This window comes from Ambystoma mexicanum, chromosome 13, assembly GCF_040938575.1.
Source record: "Ambystoma mexicanum isolate Mex_15411 chromosome 13, UKY_AmexF1_1, whole genome shotgun sequence".
NCBI lineage: Eukaryota > Metazoa > Chordata > Amphibia > Caudata > Ambystomatidae > Ambystoma > Ambystoma mexicanum.
The window spans coordinates 719,959,139-719,984,490 of NC_090938.1; the positions used below are offsets into that span (position 1 = coordinate 719,959,139).

General features: G+C 47.7%; 1 protein-coding gene across 4 annotated transcripts in view; it reads right to left on the reverse strand.

The window, feature by feature from the left end:
* Positions 1-3,233: 3,233 nt before the first annotated feature.
* The window catches only part of LOC138521801 (E3 ubiquitin-protein ligase TRIM39-like), a 185,912-nt gene continuing 163,793 nt past the window's right edge, over positions 3,234-25,352 (reverse strand). For 2 of the 4 annotated variants that reach the window (XM_069634911.1, XM_069634908.1), the window contains one exon: positions 3,234-3,649. In XM_069634911.1, the coding sequence (XP_069491012.1) occupies positions 3,465-3,649 (185 nt within the window). In that variant the 3' untranslated portion in view covers positions 3,234-3,464. The remainder of the gene's footprint in view (positions 3,650-25,352) is intronic. The other 2 variants (XM_069634910.1, XM_069634909.1) reach the window with 2 other exon arrangements.

Sequence of the window (25,352 nt, forward strand, 5' to 3'; positions counted from 1 at the left end):
AAGGAGAAAAGGTTAGAACATGAACAATACCTTTGATCCTTACCTGAATTCCGATCCATCGCGCCTTCGAGCTGGAAGAAAGAAGTTATTTATGCGCATCGCCTCGCCTGCTGCAGCGCCGCGCTGAACTCACCGGCCTTCGCAGCATCTTCACATTCCACCGCATCCTCCTGCATGCTCCTGCCGCAATCCGGCACCTAAGGAGAAGACAAGAACAGCAAGGTGAGCCAAGGGAATACACAGAGGAATATTAGTTACCCCCCATAGACTTACCTGATTTTACCACGGGGGGTACTATTCCTCTTCACGGGTCGGCGCAGCTTTCACTGCATCTTCGCCGAGCCCCGGCCCCTAAGGGGAAACAAAAGGACAGCCAGGTGAAACAAAGGGACTAACAAGGGGAACGCTCCTCACCACAATAGACTTACCTGATTTTACCGCCGGAGGTATTATTCCCTGAGACTTCATACTTTCTCTCAGCGCCTGAATAAGGGAGAAAGCAAAAGGTTACATATTGACATTATTTTATCGAACTGTGTTGGAAAATACAAATCCTTATCAGAATACTACCGGTTGCCACGAGGAACTCTTCACTAGGGTCAAGCTGCAACCTGCAAGGATTTGGACAAGAGTGAAAATCAGGCATTTGAACTCTTACGAACTTCATACTTACAGCGTCTTGCCGGGAATCTTGGAGTCAATATTGTTCTGGAACTCACCAATTCCTTCGAGCCAGTGAAGCAACTGGTTATCAAAGCGCCCCTGCGCTCAATGCAGGATGGAGAGCTCATCTTTTCAAACCATCAGGTGAGACTATAAGAGGGGACATCAAAGGTGATCTGTGGGGAGAACAGCGGGGGTGGGAGGATTTACGCTCAACTCCACGGGTGGTTAATTCCCTTTCTCCATTTGCAGAAGAATATTCCTACGGGCCAAGCAAACGAAGTTAGGTGGGCCAGTCCAGTCTGTCATCTCGGCCCTATGCGTCACATTGGTGGAGATCGCAGCTGTCCAGTTCAGATCGACGCCTCTGTGGGAGCCAGGTGAGCGTAACAGCCTGTGACGAGATTGTAGGGCTGGAGAGATGCAGTCCCTGGCTTGAGGCCAATGATAAGTCTTGCATGTTTATTCTTGATTAGTTGAAGGGGGCGAAGGGAGGATAAAGGAAGATTGAGGAAGACGCTGTTGCAGTAGTCCAGCCTAGAGAGAACCAGAGCTCTGGAGACATTGAGTTTCTGGGGGCAGGTGAGGAAAGGGAGAATGCCTCTGCGGAGGTGCAGCTGAAAGTGGGCCTTCTTGGCAAAGGTCCGCGATGTGAGGAGAGAAGGAGAGAGGGGAGTCGAAGATGATGCCAAGTTTTTAGCCTAACAAGAGGGTGAGGGGAGGGGACCCATTGAGGGCCGCCAGAGAGTAAGAGGGAAGGAGGGCGCAGGGGTCCCAATGAGAAGGATCTCAGTCTTAATGGCATAAAGGCATAGATCGTTATCAGCGCACCATGCCTGAATAGAAGTCATACAGTCAGGAAGAAGAGGAGGCAGTGGAGGGAAGCTTGAAGGAGAGCTTTGTGTCATCTGCATAACACTAGAAGTGAGGAGAGAAGGTGATCAAGTGGGCCAGAGGGGCAAGGTAAATGTTGAAGAGCCACGGCAAGAGGATAGAGCCCTGAAGAATGCTGCAGGTGGAGAGTGTGGTGGAGGAGAGAAAAGGGCCCAGTTGAACCTGGGAAGGTCGGTCCGATAGGAAGGTCAACCAGTCCAGTGCCAGGTCCGTGATGCCAAGGGTATCACGGAGGCGATTTATAAGGGTGGCATTATTGACCGTATCAAAGGCAGAGGATAGATCGAGAAGGATGAGAATGGAAGGAGAGTTGGAATCGAGATTTGAGAGCAAGTCTTGACGTATGTTCAGGAGAGCAGTTTCTGTGCCTCTGGCTGCTCTGAAGTCAGACTGATGGTCATGGAGACAACCAACATATTCAGTGTGGTGGATCACTTGGGAGATGACCAAGGGGCTCATGGAGATAGGGCGGTAGTTAGCTGGGCAGGAAGGGTCAGCAGAAGGCTTTTTAAAGAGAGGGTGCACAAGGGAGTGCTTGAGGGGTAGTGGGATGGAGCCAGTGGCAAAGTAGTGATTGCAGAAATCAGCCAAGGCTGGAGCAAGGGAGGCAATGTTGTCCCTGATAGTTCGGAGGAGCAGGGGAGCACCTGTTTGGAGGAGACTTTCATAGAGAGGACTTGTTTAGGGACCTGATCTGGTGCTATGGGTGAGAAGGAGGAGAGTAGGAGGGAAGCGGAGAGGGAGGCCAAGTGAGGCCTGAGAGCGGGTGAGGTAGCGAATGAGAAAAGAGGAGAGTGAGGACAGGAGGTCCTGAGTTTTGGTTGTGAAGTGGGAGGCCAGTGCAGTGCAGAGGGCCTGGGATGGCAGAGGAGAAGTGGAGACTGCAGTAGGATTGGCAAGTTCCTTGCAGATTTTGAACAGTTCAGCCGTGTTGTTGGTGGCCCCAGAGATGCAGGCCTGGATATGGGCCGTCTTCTTCGTGCGGAAGGAGAGTCTGTATTACCTTTGCAGCAGGCGGCAGGCCAGTCGGTCAGTGGATGTGCTTGAAGCCAGCCACTTCCGTTCAGCAACTCTGCACTTGCGTTTCAGAGAAGCGAGTTAGGAGTCATACCAGGTGTTGCGCTTGGAGGCAGACTTCATGCTGATCCTCATGACAGTTCCTGAAAAAAACACGGCTTTTGACAAGAAACAAATCTAAATCATGTCTGTATGCATGTATCCAGGGAAGAGGAGTGCTGATCTGTTGGAACTAGAGAGGATACACACCCCAAACCCCTCCCAGGAAGATGCACCAATTTATCCCAGGAAGTGGTATGCAAAGGTAATAAGCACCCAGTCTTTAGAAAAGGCTTCAGCTGAAATTTTAAAGAGTTTTAACCATCCAAGACAGAATTCTTCCCCTAACCCCTTCTCTGGTGGCTTCACAAATCAAAAGACTGACAAAAATTGGGGAGAAAAGAGAATTTCCATTGTAGAAAGGCCATCACAACTCAAATGTAACTTTGTAATGACAATACTCACTGTATCATCAGGCTCAGAAAGGATTCGGTCATTTAGACATTGCTTAACTTTGCCTCTTTTAACCCTCTACAAAACATGTCCCTGCTGCTGCTTATAGCTTTCTATACTGTATAAAAAGAATGAAACCATGTGATTGCTTATCAATCAAAATAATATTTATTTATCGGCTCTTTATTGGTTTGTTTCAATTTCACATATCAGCATTAAAAATCTAATATAGGAAAGCAGGACAATATTAATAATTTTTACTAATCATATATACCAAGATAGATGAATATAGTTAGCAGAGGATCAATTTGTCATCTCGAGTTTCTTTCATACTGCTCAGCAGACTTCTATCTCTCAATTACTGTCATCTTTTATTCATCCCCCCCCCCAAAAAATCTCTATGAAACGGAAAGTCTGGTCTCCCTGAAGAGGGAACACGTGAAGTGTCTTGGAAAATCGATTTGATCAGGACGCCATGCTTTCTCTTTGATGGTAATGGTAATCCATGTTCTCCCGGGAATGGGGCACCCACCTCTGTCGCCATGGACGCCACATTTTCTCATCATGGATGCCTTGTTTTCTGCTGAGGAATATTAAAGAAAAAAAATCACCCAATTTAGGATCAGTGAAGCAGTGGCAGGAACACATCTTTATACTGGATTGCCTACTGTTACAATATTTACATTCTAGTTAAGCATATTAAGAAGTGCATTGCCTTAAAAATAAAAATGTATGTTTCTTGTGAATGAGGATAGGCAGTCCTCTAATACCTTGCTTATGTGCACTACGGAATTTTGTTCCAAACCATTCTAGGCGAATGCATTTCCTGCAATATCAGTACATCCATCCTAGATTTTATAAGACACATCGATAGTCACATCTCATTGGCCAACCGGATAATGGATATGACGTCCCGAGCTTCCTTGGAATGAGTTACATACAGAATTCCAGGACAAGTATTCAATAAATCAACATGTGGACAATTCTTGCAAGCTAGTTCCGCTAACGATTCTGCACGATAAACTCTTTGGTTTTTTAATATAATATGGGAACTTCATCTAACAAGCTATCAAGATATTGACGCAAAAGATAGCAGAGAATATCACGTGACCCCCCGTTTGCCTATCTTTCTTTGTTTTTTTGTTTGGCTGAATATACAACCTTTCAAAATGTACAATTTACAACAACAAATTAACAATACAAGAGTAAAAAAAAAATTCATCAATTCAATCGCAATCTTATCAAAATCTTAAAAAAGAAAAGAATTTAACCCACACAAAATTTCAGCAACGTTTCAGCATTCCCTCCAACATCTGGGAAATTGGCCTTTTCATTACCCCACCAACATGCTGGTCCTCAATACAGTATTAGAATTAAACACTTGGATCCAAAAAAGGTGATTCGGTTGGAATTACAACATTAACAAATTGAACCAATGCGATTTGTGAAGACGCTCTAGCATTGGTTATAATATAAGCCCAAATTTCCTCACAGGTTTGACATGTAAAAAAAATAGCAACATTTGCTGAACAGTTGGTTCCGAATTGTGTCGAGGGCAGGACACTCAACAACCAAATGGCACAAGGTTTCCAATTGTGTGGGGTCCTTACAGTGCCGACAGAAGGTTTCATTTTTAGGAATAAGACGTCTCCTTCCGAGGATCTGCCTTGTAGCACATAAATTCAACCGAATGCGCATCATTTGGGATCTAACAAACTGGGAGGGACTTTTCACCAGTTAGAGTTCCATGGTACGTAATCTTTTATGAGGTCGCATTAGGAATTCACCATCTGCATACGCAAGAAGGGTATGTGAAGGGTATGTGACTAATCCGCCCAGTATAATTTATGCTTGACTTTGGTAGGATTCAGTAATAGAAGTTCAAGAAAGATATCAGCGCTGGTTAAGGCTTCCATTACATACTCATTCCAATTTTTGGCAACATTAAGACAAGGCAACAAAAGTTGTTTTGCAACAATACCCAACACATTTGGGACAGTGGCACTGATAATACATTTTCTATACAAAGAGCAGAATTTCCACACCACCTGAGCATATAATGACAGAGAGCCTAATTCATGCCGGAGTAAAGGTAATGGAGTACATTTGGGCAGTTTAAGAACTGTTTTCCAAAACATGGATTCAAGATGGTCCCAAAAGAGTCTTGCCTTTGGAGCTCTTGTTTCAGCTCCGTAGATGGTAATGCGGACCACTTTTAGTTGATAGAAATTTACTATATGGGTTACAGTGAACTTCCCATATCTATACAGCAAAATTTTAGCTTGCAACGTTAATGAGCGCATTTTGGCATCCAAAAGGGCGTCATAAATCTGCTCATTTTGCCACTCTGTAAAGGGAAGACCAAGGTATTTGTATTGGGACACTCTCAATACCTCCTGCTTTTGAAGATACCATTTAAAGCTAGATGTCTTTTTCTTAGCAGAGGGGACACACAAAACTATTTGAGTTTTAGCTAAATTAATAGTGAGATGGTTCTCAGACACATAAACTTGAAGTTTATCCAACAAGTTTTGCAGCCCACGCGGAGAGCATGATAGTAAAACAAGGTCATCCGCGTATAGGAGCCAGATGATTTTCTGTGATCCTAGTTTGGGCGCATCAGCAATAGTGTCTTCTAATTTCAGGCCTATGTCTGGCAAAAATAAATTGAAGATCGTAGAGGCCAAAATGCACCCCTGCTTAAGTCCTCGGTGTGTAGGAATCGAGGCAGACAAGGTACCATCCAAAGATAGTCTAACTTGCAAGGATGTGTTCCTATGCAAGAATTTGATTAGTGTAAGTATGGACAACGGACAGCCATAAAGTTCCAATTTCTTGAAAAGCAACTGACGGTCGACATAGTCGAATGCATTGCTAAAGTCAACAAAGGCAATGGCCCTCATTACAAGTCCGGCGGTGGACCATGGTGCTATTAGCACCATGGTCCATGCCGGATTCCGCCATGGTGGATGGCGGAATTACCTCCCCATTCCAAGGTGAGTGGGGCGTACTTCCCCATTCACCATTTGCCCTTCCCCATTCCCATCTTTGCCCCATAGGGCATAATGGGGATGGGGAAGGCGCTAATTACGGCACCGTAAATTACGGTGCCGTAATTAGCACCAAGGTCGCTTAGCACCTTGGACTTTAACGCCTGCAAAAAGCAGGCGTTAAAGTGTGAATCAGGCGTTAAGGGTTAACGGCGCCGTTAAACCCTTAACGCCTGACTTGTAATGAGGGCCAATATATAAATTTTGTTTGAGGTTGGCATACTTAGGGCCTCATTACACGGATGGCGGTAGGGATTTACCGGTACCGGTAAAATACCGGTACCGGTAAATCCCTACCGCCTTACTACGAGGTCCCTTTGCGGGTTGGGGGATTTAACGCCTGCTTTTTGCAGGCGTTAAAATCCGACCCGCTAAGGGACCTCGGAGCTAATTACGGCACCGCAAAATTGCGGTGCCGTAATTAGCGCCTTCCCCATTCCCATAGAGCCCTATGGGGCAGAAATGGGAATGGAGAAGGGCAATGGCGGAAGGGGGATTTACCGCCCCTCCAACCTTGGAATGGGGCGGTAAATCCCCTTTCCGCCAAGGCGGTGCCGGTATTTTACCCGCATGAGCCATGGCGCTAATAGCGCCATGGCTCACCGCCTACCGGGTAATGAGGCCCTAAGACTTAATCAAATTGAGAAGAAGCATATTGGGTGATGTTCCCAGACCCGAAACAAAGCCCGCCTGGAAGGGATCTCTCTTCCCTGCATTCTTAATCCAGTCGTTCAGATGTTGTAATATGATACGACTGTATAGTTTGCCCGGGGCATCTAACATTGCGATTGAACGGTAACTTTGGGGCTTACTGCTGTCACCTTTCTTAAATAAGGGAATGATTATCGAGGGTGTCCATGTTTTAGGGAGAGTTTGCATGAAATTGATGTGTTGGTAAATCTGAAACAATAGCTCAGGCCACAACTCCATATTAAGCTTAAAGGTCTTATTTGAAAGCCCATCGGGACCTGGGGCTCTGGAATTGCTTAGAGATGTAATGTGGTAGCGAATGTCCGCTCTCCGTATCTGGAGGTAAAATGGTGGAGTGAAGGTCTCCTCCTGAAACGGAGAAGCTGAGACCGGACATGCATACAATTTCGAGAAATGCTCGATCCAGGCTGCTTCAGAAACATTATGACTCTGAACTATTGTTTGGGGTGTGTTAATAGCCTCATTGAGTGTCGTCCAAATTTGCGCGGTGTTTTGATTACACAACAATTTCAGCATGTGCTCTCCATCCTGTTGCCAAAGTGTGGCGCAATGTGTCTGCACCCAATTTCTATAGTTAGTCTTTGCTTTGGTCAGCGCAGCAGTCTTAAGCTCTACAGGGAGTAAAGAAACTAACCCTTAGTGCTCGATATTCAGTTTTTTTTAACCAGTATGTCAAATGTGTGCCTTCTTGAGAGTAGAAGTTTATTGGCAGTCTTCTTATTAACTGCATGTCTCTGCATGAGATTGAAATAGCATGCATTAGAGCCCTCCCCAGTTAGTCACGAGTGGGCAAAGGCCAAAGTAAGGGAATTCGCAAAGTGGATAAGGTTTTCTTCAGACCATTTAATCTGATTTATCGGAGGATTTGCTCTCACAGTTCCGGAGTATTTCATCACGGGCTTTGACTGCTCTTTACGCATAGCGAACCAGGAGCTATCTAGTAAGTTGTGATCGCTGTCAGCAACAGGAACTATTTGAAAATCATTGACCTGCGACATTAGTTTCGAGTCAACATACAGATAATCAATGATAGCTCCAACCTGCCCTCGCTGCCAAGTAACATTAGGGGGGGTATCACCCACATGAGAACCATTGAGCATGATTAGTCCACGAGATGTCATTAAATGTTTCCACTGTGCTAGCCTGATGGACTTACCACTTTTGCCTGGAACAAATAAATGCAATTAAGATCACCAGCCAACACCAAATAAACACTATCAGGTAGCATGATAACAAGATTTAGCAAACCCACAAGGTCATGAAAAAATGTTGAGTCATCAATTCCCTGACTGTTCCAATAGATGTTAACCAACGCGTACAGGGCAAGTTCAACTGAAATCAACGTCAATTGCATATAGGGATTCAGTGAATGAGTGGCAATCATTTTAAAACCAGAGCCAATTTTAATACAAGTAATCAATCCCGCTGTGGGACGACCCTTAGCCCCCTGCAAGGCTGGAGTAAAATGCATGATATGATCGTGCCAAACTGGAGACCAGGTCAGCCAGGTTTCTTGCAGAAAAATGATATGGTAGTTACTTAATTTAGAGTTGGGGTTATTAAACAAATGAGAGTGACCACGTGTATTCCACGAGGCAAACTTTACCAAATCGAACTCACACTGCAGCGTTAGTTAACTTTGTGTCTCACAGTTGCAAACACATTTAGATTGCAAGGGTTGATTACGAACCACAACATTCATTAGAATTGACTTAAGGGGTGTACATTTGTCAGCCTCAGTACTGAGGGTAGGCCCTAGCAGCAGAACAAAGCCTAGGTCAAACAATTGATTCTTAGCAGCCCAAATAATGTTACGCACCAACCTCGAGCGTACCTTCAGACAAATGGTGGTTAAAACAGTTTCATTCATAAATTCAACTTGAGCAATGTTCCTATATCCTCAAGTTCTTTCACATCAGAAAAAATTTCCAACACACTGTCTGTTAAGTACATATTGGGGATACGGTGCAGGGCGGCATCCAAGAATTAACGTGTTTGCATTGAGGTCTTGATTGGAATTTGGCACTGGAGTTTTCAAAGTTTGCTTACGAACACACTTCAGACATTTTAGTTTTTGTTTCCTGTTTAATCACTTCAGGCATTTGAGTTTTTGTTTGTTGTTTGGGAAGCAAAGATTGTAGTAACCGAGCAATCTCATCCCCCCTGCCTTCAAAAGAATCATGTCAGGAGTGCCCCACAGTATTTGAATCCACGACCACTGCTTGATAATGGTCGCGACATTCCCTAAAGGGTGCATCTGAAGGTAGATTTTGTCTTTGCACCATCTTTGCTTGTTCTTCATGGGCATTTGTGGGCTTCATATTCAATTTTGAGGCTACAAAAGGCAGCCCTTTCTCACAAAAGGTCACAGCTTTAGGCATGGGATTGGGGGCACCTATTTGTGGGCAACTGAACAAACTTGGCCATATAAGTGTCAACTTCCCTTCTAATTTCTTCTCGCCTATTACCCACTCCTGAGGAAGACGCGTTAGGCTTAGGCGCCGAAGAGGAGTCTGCCAGCCCTTTCTGCGTGGGAGAGTTTAGAATAGTGTTAGAGTGAAGCTGAATAGCATCCACCAAGTTGTCCAAAGGAGCATATGGCTCCGCGTGGGGTAAAGTTTTTAACAGCCCCATCTTGATTTTTTTTTAGATTGTTCAGTTCCACGTATTTATTTTTCACAATAGCTGCTGTGGCTGTAGAGGCACTTTTGGTTGGAGTGTTCAAGGCTCTAATAAACTGCTTTGTGGAGCCAGTCGCTAAGTTTTTCTTGGCTTTTACGTTCTTAGGTTTTGGCTTCAAAGAGTTGGCTGTATTACTCTCAGTATTATCCGAGACCAAAACCTCATTCTTAGGGCAGCCAATTACCCCTTTTGACGGTTTGGCAAATATGGTATATATTTGCCTTTCCGTATGGTTAGGCAACTGAGGGGTACTGTCAACCCCCTCATTGCCAAATGCAAAGGGATCAGTGATTACTTCAGAGAAAAGGGGCACAGCAGAAACCTCTTTTTTTGCACTGGACATGGGTCAAATCTTTGGATGGGGGAAATGTAGATATATGCGAGGTGGCTCTGTCAATATGAGGGACTCTTATTGGAGAAAGTGCTCTGGACTCATGTCTACCACATTCAAATTCCCCCGCGCCTCTGGGCAAAACTTGCCAGGCCATGATGGTAGAGATCTGCGCGCTTTGGGCTGAAATTTTGTCATTTAGTGATTCAAATAGTTTCACTAAAGTGCTCAGAGTGGTGTTCATGGCTTCAAACGCCAGATTCACCACTCTGTTTTCTCTGGGAGAGAGCGACCTGTACTCTTCCTGTCTTACTTGCCTTGGTGTGGGTAGCAGAAAGGAGGAAGAGATATTAGACTTTGCAGGGCTAATGACAGGACACATATTTGGCGAGAAGGATAACTTCTCCGAGATGGTTTGTGCAGAGTAATCAGTGTGCATAGAGTCAAGATCGATCACTGCAGCATCAGCAGAGGAAATCACAAAGCTCCTACTGATTGAGGTAGCAACCGAGGTAACCGAGGTCCCTCGTCCCACCATATTATTAGAAAGAGAGCCTTTGCAAATGGGTTTGAGTGTTGTTTGTGCATCATCTGCACCATCCATTCCAGTGCCCACATTAACAGACAATGCCTGTTTAGCAGAACAGGCAGTTGGGGGGGGGGGGGGGGGAGTATCAGCCACTCTATCCACAGTTGCAGGAAGAAATCCACGTATATCTGTGGCACCCAGATCCTTTAGGGCTTTTGGATGCCGCCGATAAACGTTTAGGGGTGGAACAGTTTTTTGCAGAAAAAAAACTTTTATGCGAGGTTGTACGTTTCTTCTCACCCTTCACATTGATATTAGGACTAGAAGGTTGCACAGGCATATCTGTCCGTAGTGTGTAGTAGGGAGGTTTCATGCCTGGCAACAGGGAGGGTAATACACCCACAACAACGCTTTCCAATAATAAGAAAAAAACACAACAAATCACACAGCGTTTCTCTCTCAGGAGTATTCAAAAAAGCGTCAACAAACACTTAGGTGCTTTTGCCCATAGCAGCTCACCCAACAAATGACACTTCACTGATGACTCAGAGAGCGGGGACAGTAGCTTGAGCAAAACCGCTCACACAAAGCTTCACGCTCCAAAGGGGAAGAAAAGGCAATAACAAGCAGGGAGAAAGAGAGCCCGGAGCAACACCGCATGACGCCGCGGCGAAGCAGCAAAGCGGGACTCAGCGTGGACTCCACGTGTGCGCGCGCACTGTGCGCGCGGGCTCTGGCTTTTATAGCACGCCCCCTTAGGCTTGCTGTAAAGTGAAAGTGCCTATAAATAAAGCAAAAGTAAATATAAGTAAATGATTACTGGAGGTATAGTATAGTCCAGTATAGTCCCAAGAGGATCAACAAAGAGTCTGCACCTTGTGGGGCACGTAGTTTTCAATCCAATAAAAAGCGTTGTGAAGACAATCCAACGGAACAGGGGTCCTCCCAAAGGCAAAGCGGGACTCAGCGTGGACTCCACGTGTGCGCGCCTATCTGGAATCGAGCTTGCCCGCTCCAGTGTAGTGGCTCAGACATTGAAATTCTATGTCAAGACCGGAGGTGAGCATTATGCTTCAACTTATTTTTTTTTTAATTCTCTTTATTGGTTTTTTGTTTTCAACCTGTTAACCTACATAACAACCATACAACCTTGTATGCAATGGGCGGGTGTGTCATACAGCATATTTTGACGTCTTAGAGCACTTTTGAGTCCTTGCACTTTTGCCATATTTGCTTTTTCTTATGTGGGTCACAGGGGTGTGTTCCTATGGGGGGAGGATGGGTAAGCTCTAATTCGGCGGTCCCCGGCTATCAGTGTGCCCAGGTGGGTGTTATAAATCTGCTCTTTTGTCTAAGTAAATGTGAGCGTTTTTTCCTTAATCACTAGGGCCTTCTAGATCAAGCTCTGCCCGGGGGACAAACATCGACTGTACCAGTGTGCTCCAGGCATCAATCCTTTCGCTACTCTTGTGCATGCCTCTTTGTAGTGCTCTGTGCCATGCAGCTGACTCGGCTAGTGACCATTGTTTCAGGCCTGCCCACCACGCTTTGATCTCTGGGCCAGTTTTGGATTTCCAGGCTCTCGCTATTCAGCATTTGGCCAGGATGCACATTAAGTCCTTCATTTTAGCCAGAAGTGCTCGCTGTCTGTTGCCTCTTGGGAATAGTCCCAGCAAGTAGTATTCCGGCAGCCAAGGTTGCAGTTGGATGCTGTGTGCTGCAGCTCTTCTTTTGATCTCCTCCCAGAATGTCACAATCACTGGACAAGACCAGAACATGTGCAGCATGTTTGCATCCTCTGTGGCGCACCTCGTACATGTCTGTCTTGCCCTGCCCCCCATCCTAGATAGTCTGCTCGGGGTAAGGTATGCTCTCTGTGTTACATATAATTGCGTTTGTTGGAACCTGGCTTCCTGGAGACTTTTTTTAATATACAGTAGGGCTCTCGCCCGTTCTGTGTCTGTTAATGTTCTCCCCAGTTCGATTTCCATTTGCTGCATGCGGGCAATATCGCAGTGTTATGATTATGCAGCAGAAGTTCGTATAGTCTGGACACAGTATGCCCTCCTTCCACCACTTCGAACCATGCGTCGAGCACTTCACTTGTTCTTAAGTCCCAGCCATCTTTTATTTATTGTCTTCACCGTACTTTTGTATAGGAGGAATTGGCCCTCATGTATATCGTGCCTCTCCATTAGGCTGTGGAACTCAATCCACTGACATTTCCATAGGTCGCCTACTTGGGCTATTCCTTTGGCTTCCCAGTGTCTTCGATATGCGCCAAGCGTTTCCCGTTGGCTGACAGTGAGTCCCGCTATTGGGATATGTGTGGAAGAAGGGTCTGGGGTTTTTAGAATCTTCCATTCTCTTCCCCATAGTGTTAGGCCCAGTGTGATGAGTAAGGGGGGGTTTCTGGTGCAAAGTCCTTCCCATCCATATAATCTCTCTTAGATAGCAATGACTCAGTGTGGGTTGTAGAAGTAGTGTGCCTATGGAAGGCTCATCTCCTAACCAGTTTGCTACAAACTGTAGCTGCCCCGCCAGATAGTACAGCTTGAAGTGTGGTATTTTGATCCCACCCTGGTCGTAGTCCTTCTGTAGTGTGTCTAGGGTGACTTTTTTCCTGCACCCTCCCCACAGAAATTCTCTTATAGCCGTGTTCAGTTGTCTAAAGAATACTTTGGGTATGTTATAGGGTATGTTGGTAAAATGGTATAATAGGCAGGGGCGCACAATAATTTTCAACAGAGCCGCCCTGCCCGGCATCCCCAGAGGCAGCGTCTTCCAGAAGGTCATGGAGTTTGTGACATTTTTAAGCGCAACTAGTGTGTTGTTGTGGTGCGATGCCACTGGGTCGTGGTGTAGGTTGATCCCCAGATAGCGGAAGGTGACCGGCGTCCATTTTAAGCCCAAGTCAGGTAACTGCTCCGTTCTACTTTTAAGTGCTGCTAAGGGAAACAGGGAGGATTACCTTGTTGATATACATGCCCGATAGTGTGGTGAATTCTGCTATGACATCTAGTAGGTGTGGCAGGTGTGGCAGGTTGTCTTCCGGTCGATCGACATTTAGGAGCATGTCGTCTGCATAAAGCGAGATTAAGTGGGTGGTGTTATCTATGTTTATCCCTGCATTGACGTATTCCATCTTGAGCAGGGCCGCCAGTGGCTCTACGGCTAGTATGTAGAGCATTGGCGATAGTGGACTGCCCTGCTTCGTGCATCTATGTATTCCCCATTCTGCCGTGACTTGTCTACCTGTTTTAACCATGGCTTTGGGTTTCCTGTAGATCAGCTTGATCCATCTCAGGAAATTTGTACCCATCCCAAAGTGCGCCAGCACGTGTAGCAGCCAGTCCCAGCGTACTGAGTTGAAAGCTTTCACCGCATCTAGAGAAGCCACTGCGCTGTCTACCAACCTATGGTTGGTCTGGTCTATAACATGGTGGAGTTTCCTTAGATTCCACGTTGTGTTACGGCCTGGGAAATATCCAATCTGTTGGCCAGGATTGCCGTTAGGATTTTGCTATCTTGATTAATCATGGAAAGGGGTCTATATGATCCGCAGTCTAGTGGTTGTTTCCCTGGTTTGAGGACAGGTATGATTAATTATTCTCGCATGGTGTCAGGTAGTAGGGTTCGTGTGCTTCCTTGTAGACCTCCGACCTCCAGGAGTCTGGACGCTATTGTTGCTTTGTATTTCTTGTAAAACTCCCCGGAAGTCCACCTGGGGCCGGGGTCTTGGCCGTTGGGAGATCTGTGATTACTGCTTCCAGTTCCTCTATTGTTAGTGGGGCATCTAGGGCTGCTGCCTCAGTCAGTTTTGGTAACTCAATTTGGGTCAAGGCCTCTGGTACATTCCTATCTTCTGTGCTCGGGGTAGGAGAGTACATTTATTCATAGAAATGGGAGAAGACCTGGTTGATACCCTTCTAGGTTCTGATGATCTTCCCGTCCTGGTTTCTATTACGTTGATTGGGTCTCTTTGTATTTCTCGCTTGATTAGCCAGGCAAGTAGCGTGCCCGGCTTGTCGCCCTCAGCATGCAGTTTTTGTGTGTATTTTGCGTAATCTAGTTTTCATAATTTCTCCCATGTGGTGATACATTGTAATCTCAGTGCTACCAGCTCTGTCCATGCCCGTGGTATTCCCCCGGTAGTAATGCGATAATGCGAAAAAATGCTGTTTCTTTTGTGAAAACTCTTCCCTGTCCTCACAGGCAATCCCCAAGGCCCCCTCCCTCTTTTTTACATGGTCCCCCCACACCTTCAGTTGATTTTTCCCTCTCTACCCCTCTCCAGTTACCGCCTATCACTTTTTTTCATTTTGTGTGATCATTCCCGATCGCGTCTTCCGCTGTAGTCGCTGTAATCTCACTGGATTCCCCTGGTATTATCCTGATAATGCAAACATGTCTGAACTGTAACTGGCTCCCCAGACCACCCCCAATACCCTAACTTCACATGATGTCCTTGTTCCCCCACCCCACCGCCAGCCTGATACGGTTTCATCCTTTTTCCTCCCCCAAATAGCTTTTTTTGCACTTTTCCTTTTCGTATTCCGGCAGTAATCACTTGCACAGAGCCAAAAAAAAAAAAAGGCGACTTTTCATTTCTGAAATGCCTCTATGCAGCAAAGCACCATGGGAGATATAGCTGTATTTTTGGGAGAAATGGGTGCCACCTTCCCCATCAAATATTTTAAAACCTATTGGACGGAAAACCCCAAAACCTGTCCTGAAGATGAAGGCAATACTTTGTGCCCAAGTTGTTTCTTATTTGGTCTAATTCTGTCCAGTGGTTTTTGCACTTCGGTTTGATAAAAATTGGACTCCGGCGTATTGGGCATTTTCAGCGCTATTAGTGCCGCTGCAATGTCCACCAACGCTAATAGCGTCCCCAGCCCCACTGCGTCCAAATGGACCCAATGGGCACTTATCGTTTGCCCGCTACCTGTGATCCGGCGCTAATAGCACTGGTGCGGGTAGCGGAAGTGCTACTAGCGCTGGCAGTATCCTGGCGATATTACAGCCGGGATACCGCCAGACCCGTGAGGAGTCCCACAGTGTTTAACCTAGCGACTACAAAATATCCACACGTCTTTACTACTTCAGGGTTTTAGCAGTGTATGCTGATAACTACATTACAAACAAATGAAACTATTGCAAATGGTAAATTGACCAGGATGAGCTTAAAGGCTCTCCAGAGTGCTTGTGGAGTGAGAGAAATAGATTTTGAAGCCATGTCTAGGGCTGAGCTTGGAACTGGCCTTGTGGATTTCCAGGCATATTGTGATACTTGTGATGAAAATAGGGGATGGGGGGAAAGGGAGGGGGTACGATGGGGTCCTTAACCCTGGTGAAGTCGCAGATGTTGCCAATGGGATTGCCACCTCTCCTTTCACTTCTATTCCAAAACCCAGCATTGTTTCTCAGGGAAGTGCCCTAGAACTTGAGATATTAAGGATGAAGTTAGCCTTTGAATACAAAAAGTTAGAGACTGAAGCCGAGTTGAAGAAGGAGTAGCACTCAAAGACAGAGACACTTTATATCAAAGACTCCAGCTAGAGAAAGCGAAGGTGGAAACTTCAGCCAAACCAGTTGAGAGTGTCTGGTCCCCTGCAACCAAGTTTATGAAAGATTTGGTTGGTGTGTATGTGGTTCTTATATCCTCCAATGGATAGAAGCATTTGAGCTGGCTTGTGGTATCCATGATGTTGACCATAGAGATTGGGATAAGTGTGTGTTAAGTAGAGTACCTCAGACTGGTTATGACTGTATTCTGAAACTGAGTGTGGAAGAAAGAAGCCAGTATGAGTGCATGAAAGCTGCTTTGGTGCCAGGTTTGGCAAGACACTTGCCTTAGTGCCTTAGACACTTGTACCTAAAGAGGTTCAGGGATTATAAGATTATCCGCACCGCCGCGCACCTCCTGTCGGCAGCTCCAGCTCTACCCCCCTGTCGCACCCTGCACCCCGGCACTCTGCACCCCGGCATTTCCATCTGCTGCAGTGGGCCACTGGTTGGCGGACAGCGTCTGCACCGCCGCACACCTCCTGCCGACAGCTCCAGCTCTATCCACCACCACGGCCTCCTTCTGATCGCGGGCCTGCATTGCCTTCGGGATCACCGAGTCTGGCAGACTGCATCCACACCGCTGTGCAGCCTGACACTTCCATCTCCTGCAGTGGGCCACTGATCAACGGTGTATATCACTGCTGCGCAGCCCGACACCTCCATCTGCTGCACCGGGCCACTGTCAACGAACTGCATCTTCACCACTGCGCAGTCTGCCCAGCACCTCCATCTGCTGCAGAGGGCCGCTGGTCACAGATCGCTTCCGCACTGCTGTGCTACCTGGCACTTCCATCTGCCTTCTGCCTGAGCCTCCATCTCAACCCGAGGTTTCCATCTGCCTTTGCTGCCGGGTGCCCTCATTCGTCCTCCATTCGTCCAGACTGGTGCCTCCTTCTGCAACGGCGGGTGCCACTGCGCCCAGCATGGGTCTGTATGGACTTTCCTGATTTCCATATCTTCTAGCCCATATACAGTATACAGCTCCCATCTTGCTGTGGCGGATAGCGCTGCTTCCTGCACCCTGAGCTGGCACGATTGCTAGGGGCTCCCTTCTAGCAGCGCCAGGTACCACCACATTCTACAACTGTTCCATTCTTGTCTCTTCGACTGCCTACCTGGTCCTCTAACTTTATCAGCAGGACCTGCTACTTCTGGTCCCCTGTTCCTGCCCGACTCCTCGGACTCACTGTGGCCCACAATCACGTCGGCGGCATACTATTTGGTTGTTGGTGTGGGCGCGGGTCTGCGGCAAAACTTCCTGCCCTTCTCCACCGACTGTATCGGAGTCTACGGTGAAGCATCCTTCCATCCTCCAAGAACTGAGCTTACTGTGAACCTTCCTGCCCTCCTTGGTCTAAAACGCCCATTGTCCCTTTCCACCATCCTTATTCTGGGTTGTGACAAGTGCTGGTCCTCCTCCTACCAAACACTCCCCACCCACCTGCCGCACAGTCCCCACTACTGGACCTCCCCTCTCTTCCTCCTCAATGTTGCCCAGCAAGGACCACACTTGCCTACCACCTGCCACATAGCCCTCTGCTACTGATCCCCCTTCCTCATCCTATACTACCCTATCATACCATAGAGTAGCTTCCCTACCCTTCCACACAGTCTCTTCTGCCGAACCCCCTCCCACCTTGGGTCCAACTTGCACAGACTAATTCCCCCAGCTCTCCCCCTTCCCTCTCCTTGCCTGACACACACCTCTCACTCTCCACAGCTGAGCCTCTTTCCACCTCCTTTCCAGCCTGGGACCAACCAATACTATTCGCTCCTTGCCTTCTACCTACCACACAGTCCTGCAGTCTAGCCTTTCTCACTTCCTTCCTAGCTCGGGCCCAATCACTCCTCATTACCTGCTCCTGCTCTAATCCGCCCTGACTCTCAGCCACCTTCCATACAGTCTTTACAGCTGAGCCTCTTCCAACCTCCTCCCAACTTGCTCCCTACCACTTCTCGCTGCCTACTCCTGATCTTGCGCGTACTGACTCTCTACTTTCTACCCTCCAAACCGAGAAGCATCCCGAGTAGCAACCTGAACACCAAACTGTGCCTTCTCATTCTTCTACGCCAGCACGGACTCAACTAGATCTGCTACATTGGTCCCTGTCTCACCATTATAAGACTCATCAGCAACGGATCATCATAGCCCCTCGTCTCACTTGCTCCCTCTGTTATGCGTTCTGCCAAATCTCTTCCTCTCTGTCCTCTATTCCCCCCCCTTTTCACTCACCCCTCATCTCCCTTTCCCTCCTACTCTCCTTTTCCCTTCTCATGCCCTGTCCCCTCTTCAATCCCCTCCACCACTCTTCCTATCCTACACCTACCCTCTCTCACTGTTCTAATCTTCTTTACTCCCCTACTGCTCATCACTCCAGCCTCATGAACATTGCTCTCTGGAACGCCAGATCCATCTGCAACAAGACCGCAGCAGTTCTAGGCATGTTCTTTCGTCTCAACCTTCATTTCCTATGTCTAACTGAAACCTGGATCCCCCCCCCAACAACACCTCTGTACCCGCTTCTCTAACCACCTCCTCATCCTCCTTCTCTCACATCTCTCGCGCTACTGGCCGTGGTAGAGGTATTGGCCTCCTCTACCACCCTAAATACCTTTCCTCTACCTCCTCACCACCTCTTCCTTCTTTCCCTTCCTTTGAATTTCTCTACAAATCTTTCTCCTCTCCTCACCCCATCTCCTTTCTAATCATCTATCTACCTCCTGGCCCTCTTTCTGCCTTCTAGGAAGACCTTGACCACCTCCTTTCGCTTATCTCCCCCCCCCCTCTCCTCTAACTTTACTCGGTGACTTTAACCTTCACTTATCTTCTTCCCCTCATTCCTCATCCCTCTTCTCCATCCTTGACTCTTACCTCCTTTCCCCTCTTCCTTCTTCTCCTACTCACTCCTCTGGCTCCACTCTAGACGTCATCTTCAATTCTTCCTACCCTTCTTCCCCTGTCTCTACTCTTCCTATCTACCACTCCGATCATGCCTTACTCTCCTTCTCCCTTACTCCCCTTCCACACCAACTCACCACTAGGCCCTCACCTTTCATCTTCTCGCGGCGTGACCTTCGCAACTTTGATCCCTCCCTCTTCTTTGACACCTGCTCCTCTTCTCTTCCCTCTCTCCAAGATTTCTCTTTATTATCAGCCAATGATGCTCTATCCACTCTCTCCTCTAATTTCTTCTTCCCTTGATCAACTCTACCCTTTCTTTCTTCCGTCCAACCCGGAAACCCTCTCAACCATGGCTCACTCCTCAACTTCTCTCTATGCGGCGTCTCCTCAGACGTCTTGAGAGACTCTGGCTCAAATCTCCTTCACTTTCCAACCAAACCTCTTATTTCTCTTACCACTCTCTTTATGACTCTTGTCTTGCCTCGGCTAAATGGTCCTACTACTCTAACCTTCTTCACTCCCAAGCCCCCGACCCTCGCCGCATCTTCCAAACTCTCTCATGACTTCTCTCCCCTCCTACCCCTGATCCCTCTACCTCCTCTACCCTTTCTCCTTCTGACGTTGCTAACTTCTTCTCCTCTAAGATTCTTGCCCTTCGGCAAAAAAATCAGCTGTTCCTCGTTTCCCCCCTCTTCTCCTCCCCCCATCTACCTATATGTCTGTCTTCTCACCTGTCTCCCCCTCTGACGTCTCCACCCTCCTTTCCAAAGCCCACCCTACATCCGTTCCTACTGACCCTCTCCCATCCCTTCTTATCCCCAAGATCTACCCTCTTCTCATTCCCTACCTTACTTCCTTCTTCAACACCTGCCTTTCATCGGCCACCTTCCCCTCTGCTTTCAAACACGCCACTATCACCCCTATTTTGAAGAAACCTTCGGCCGATCCCCTTCTCACCTCTAACTTCCACCCTATTTCTCTTCTTCCATTCCTCTCTAAGCTGCGTGAGCGCCTCGCCTACTTCCAGCTCTCAACCTTTGTCACTAATCTCTTTGTCCTACTCCCCCCCCCCCCAAAAATCTGGCTTCCGTCCTAAGCACTCTCCTGAAACTGTGCTTACCTACATCCTTAACTCCCTCCTCACTGCTCGACACTCTAAGCAATCCTCAGTTCTTCTTGACCTCTCTGCTGCTTTCGACACTGTCGATCCCCTTCTTCTTAACACCCTTTCTTCCTTTGGATTCACAGGCTCTGTTCTTAACTGGCTATCCTCGTACCTCTCCTCCCGCTCTTTCACTGTTTCCTGGGTGGCCGGTCCTCTCTATCCCAACCTCTTGAGTACGGTGTACCTCAGGGATCAGTGCTTGGACCTTTCCTTTTCTCACTCTACACCTCCCTCCTTGCCCCTGTTATCTCCTCGTTTGGAATTTCCCACCATTTCTATGCCGACGACACTCAACTCTTCCTTTCTTTCTCTTCCTTCTCATCCGACCTCCACCTGAAACTCTCTTCCTGCCTTACTGCCATAAAGAACTGGATGTCTTCCCGCTTTCTCTCCCTTAACACTGACAAGACTGAAGTCGTCTTTTTCCCCTCCAACTCTCTTCCCCCTCCCTCTCCTCCTCCTTTCATTCACTTCCCTCCCACTAATCTCCCTATCTCTCTCCACGCTCGTAACTTAGGCATTCACTTTGACTCCTCTCTCTCTTTCTCCCACCATATCTCTGTCACTTCTCGTGCCTGTCGCTACCACCTCTTCAATATTTGCAAAATCCGCCCCTCTCTCACCTTTCATGCTACTAAACTTCTAAACTCCTCTCTTATCTTCTCTCGCCTCTTCTACTGCTCCTCTTTACTCTTTGGCCTACCTACTCATCTCGCCCCCCTCAAGTCTATCTACCACTCTGCTATCCATACCCTCTGTCTCCTTACCTCCCGTGACTCTATCTTGGCTTCCCTCTGCTCCCTTGGTTGGCTTCCATTTCACTCAACTTAAATTTCACTTTCTCTGCCTTGTCTTCAAATCTCTCCATGGTCTTGCTCCCCCCTACCTCTCCTCCCTCCTCTCTTTCTACACTCCCTCCCGCTCAGCTGATCACTTCCTTCTCACTGTACCTCCGTCCCCTTGTGTCCCCTCCCGTTTCCGCTCCTTCCAGCTCCTAGCTCCCCTGCACTGGAACTCCCTACCTCTCTCAATTCGTTCTATTCCTACTTTCTCCTCATTTCGTACCTCGCTTAAATCTCTCCTTCTCCACCCCCGCCTTGAAACTCCCTCCCTTTCTTGCTCCCCCTCCTTTCTTTCTGCTTCCCTTGATTCCCTCCCTCCACTCCCTAACCACCCCACTCTCACCCTTTCCCCTACTTCTCCTCCCCACCTCTCCTTCACATTCCCACTGCTCGTTTCTCCCTATTCCTGTCACAATCACTCCCTGGGTCAATCGACTCTTCACCACTATCCAAAATAACCCTTATGCCCTCCTGCTCACCTGCCGTCTCTTCTTCTGTTTGGAGTCCAAATCTCCTTCTTCTCAAAGCCTCTTCTCTGGAATGCGGATGGGGTCTGCCTCGAGAGGAAGCCACCCTGCCCCTCTGACTCGGGGCCTAGGGGGGCCCCCGAAACGGGGCAGACCAATGAAGGGGAAAAAGCCAAAAGGCACAAAAAACCCCTCTTGGTTGAGTATGATGACAGGATGCCAGGCCGAAATGATTGGAATGAGAGGACCCAACAGAATGAAACGCCTACCCAATGAGGGCAGGATGGGAGTGGTGAGTAACAATCAGACAGGGAAAGAAAGGGAAGAAATGTTGGAGCCAAAAATAGTGGCGAAGACGGAAGGACTGCAGAGGAAGAGGGAAGCCAGGGAGAAACGAGAGTAGCCGAGATGGCAAGGCTGGACGACACAAATCCACAGTAGAAGGTAACGGGAGAGGGGCAGAACACAGAGGAAAGGACTGGAGCGTACCAACCCGGAAGCCTAACGCGAGTAGGTTGCAACGCGCGGGCTTCCGGGTTGGCGCTCATAATAAAGTGCGCCGCTGGTCCGACGGCGGAAAGCTGGACCGCGGCTGGAGAACGTGCAGCGGCGTTACGGCCATTTCAATGGCCGCTCCAGCGCCAGCGTCTCCACAACCGCCAGCGGCCGCGGCCGCCGTGCGTGACAGTTCCCTTCAGTTTAATTGCTCTTCTTACTGGTTTGTTGATTGATTCATACTGTAATTTGCTTCTACCGTTATATTGTTTTATGTTTTATGTACCAAGTTGTTCACTTGTGCAGCGCTTTGGCGTAAAGCGCTATATAAACAAATAAATACAAATAAGAAGAGAGAGAATAGATATTGGGTTGATTGGGTGAGTGCTGCACATAGGAATGTGATGGATGGGTTGAGGTTTACAAAGTATTTTGTTGAATCGTCTCACCTCCAGTTTGTTTTAACATGTTTCTGATGCTTGTTCACCAGAGCTGCGTCAGTACATGGCTGACCAGAATATCTTGGACCCCTTTAAGTTGGCCAAGTTGGCTGGTAAGTGAGTCTCCCACAGGGTCTCTCCTAAAATTGCCAGTGGGAAGAACAAGGACAAATAAAAAGGGACCCCTCAGAAGGCTGAGGAGTCATAGAAGCAGCCATATTCAAATAAACCTAAACATTCTTCCTCTAAGGTCCAAATCTCTAGTGGGGATAAGTCTCATGGGGGCTGGAGTAAGAGTAGTGGTGCTCCTGCTGCAAAGCAGGCTCCTAGTGGATCCAATTCAGTTCCCTGCATGTCGGGCACCTGTTTGGACTATGGGGCCTTGGACCACAGAAAGGGTTACCCCAAGTGTAAAGGTCAGGCACTTGGTGTCCAGGCTGTTAGCCTGAATTACCCTTACTCTATGCCTGAGGCGGAGGCCACTGTCCTAAACTCTTCTCCAGGGATCACCTTTTGGTGCCCCTGTAGAGATTTCTTTAGTGTCCCTTGGGGCCTGCAACCAGTACTCTGTCAGGATTCCAGGTGAGTCAGGACCCAGAACAGCATTCCCTGCTCCTAAGACACAGTGTTTACTTAATAAAGACTCACGTCCCCTGAACACTCATACTTCTCCATGCTTATTTTCACTTCACCGCAGAAATAGGATCTATTCCCCTTTAAGCGTCCCTCATTACACAATATGGACATCTGTTCCTGTTAGACATACTCACACGCTGTATGCTAGGCAATGGAAGTTGCCATGGAAACTGTGGCGTTCACGCTAGTTCCCCACCATGTCACACGCATGCTGCAGATCATGTGGTATTGTTTTTCCTTTTTAAGCACCTCCTTGTCAAGTAGTCAGTGCTTCTGATTTTGCCGAAGCAAGTTTAGACTTTCGTTACGTACTTCTGGTTTGCCTTGATATCGGATTTTGCCTGCTTGCTGGATTCCTTTCGCTTTGCCCTTGTCTGCTACGTCGCCTTCGGATTAGCGTCTTCTGGTGAACTTCTTGACACGGACCGCCATTACTCGGATTGTTTTCATCTTGTCCTTTGGATTCATGCTGCCCGCCTAGTTGCTGACTCTGAACTCTTCCTTTGGATTGCTTTGCTTCGTTCCTTGGATATTTCTTTGCTTGCACTGTTGCCGAACTGTTTTGTCCCCCGGATTCCATCATATAGTAAGCCTGGAAGCTTTTCATCAACCTCTTACCCGGCTGCGTACGGACTTGAGACTGCTTTGGTACGTTAGCGGGAGGTCAGGGAGTGTCCTCGTTTTGTCGGGTCTGTGCTATTGACTACCAAGTCCTGTAAGCGTAAACATGCTGTTGGGTACAGCTGCTGCCGCTTCCTGGGCTTACTCTATTCACAGCTGCATCAACGTTACAGAGGACCTCGCTGGTTACCTGCACGGTAAGCATAGTACCTAAAGACATACCATTTAAAACCACCCATTGAGTACATTAGCTGACACTATTGCTTTTCACGAGTTACAAGTTGTATATGCGGATTTCAGATACATCAGGCGTCCACATTGTATCCTTTCAGAAGAACCCAGTATACAATCACCTGTTGTGAAGTATCCTAGACATCAATCATCACTGTTTAAAAGGTTGGTTCTTCCGCTCACTCGCTGAACTATTGCTTAGCTAAGGGAATGGCTGTCCTTTCTTGTCCTAGGAGGTCTGGTGTTCGTGTTGGGCCCATTCTTCCAAGGAACAGATCCCTTGGTATTGGTGATTATTTACATACACAGGGTTGTATTGTTAGGAAGAATTTGTCTTCTACACTACATTGGGCAACATTAAGGCGGATTCTGACATACTCAGAAGTACTGGCTACTATCCCACACAATACATGTAGATTTGTGAGAGGTGTTCTCATAAATGGCTAGCCTTCCACTGGTTTGAGAGACACTGGGGCTAGCATGACAGTGGTGGATAGGACCCTGCTCAGGCCAGAGGACTATGTAGGTGCTCCTCTGAGAACCACCAGGTTAGCTGGCAAGCCTCGCAAACGTTCTGCTGTAGCCCTAGTTACCATTCGGATTGATGATAAGACGGCAAGGCTTCCAGTCCCGGTTCAGGAAAATGTACCTGGCAACATTTTGATGGGGAATTACTTAGTAGAGATGGGGTTAATTTCTGATGTGTTACCCTGGACTGTTGCTGCAGTCACTAGGTCACAGGTAAAATAGGGTCTGACTGACAGTTACCCAAGCCAAAGGGGAAACCCAAGGCTAAGAGGAAGTGTAAGAAGACCCCCTTTGTGAAGGGGGCTCTTTCTCTTCCAGCTGTTTCAGCAGAACCCACTGTTGTCCAAGCTCCTGAGGGACTAGGCCCAGTGGTGACCCTTGACTCAACTCCTGAGGGAGACGAGCCAGAGGAACCTCCTGAGGGAGACATACTCACCCCAGAGGATCACCCAGATCTCCAGTGCTTGTTGGCTGAAGGGGGGGGGCCCTCTATGGCAGATTTCCTTAATGGTCAAATAAAGTGCCACTCTCTTGAGGGTCTAAGAAAACAGGCCCAGGCCCAGGAACAAGGTGAAGTGCCTAGGTCTTTTAAGATTTGTTGGGAGAGTGAGCTCCTTTACAGTGAGCCCACTCATCCTGAACCTGGTGCAGTCAAGTGTACCCAAGGTATACATGCCCTTCCTTTTGCAGTCAGCACATGAGGTACTCTTAGCTGGTCATCCTCGGACCAAGAAGACCAAGCAAGGGTTCTCAGCAAACCTTGATTGGCCCAGGATGGGAGTAGAAGTAGAAGCCCACTGCAAGACCTGTACCACTTGTCAGTTGTCTGGCAAGACTGGAGACAGTGTCATTGCCCCACTGCAGCCTTTGCCAGTGGTTGGCACACCATTTTAGAGGGTGGACATTGACATTGTTGGTCCCCTAGACCATCCAACATCAGGTGGGCACAGGTTCATCCGGGTACTGGTAGATCATGCCACCAGGTACCCTGAGGCTATACCCCTTTGACCATAGTAGCCAAGGTGGTTGCAAGGGCTCTCCTGGGCATTTTCACCAAAGTTGGTTTTCCTAAAAAGTTAATCTCT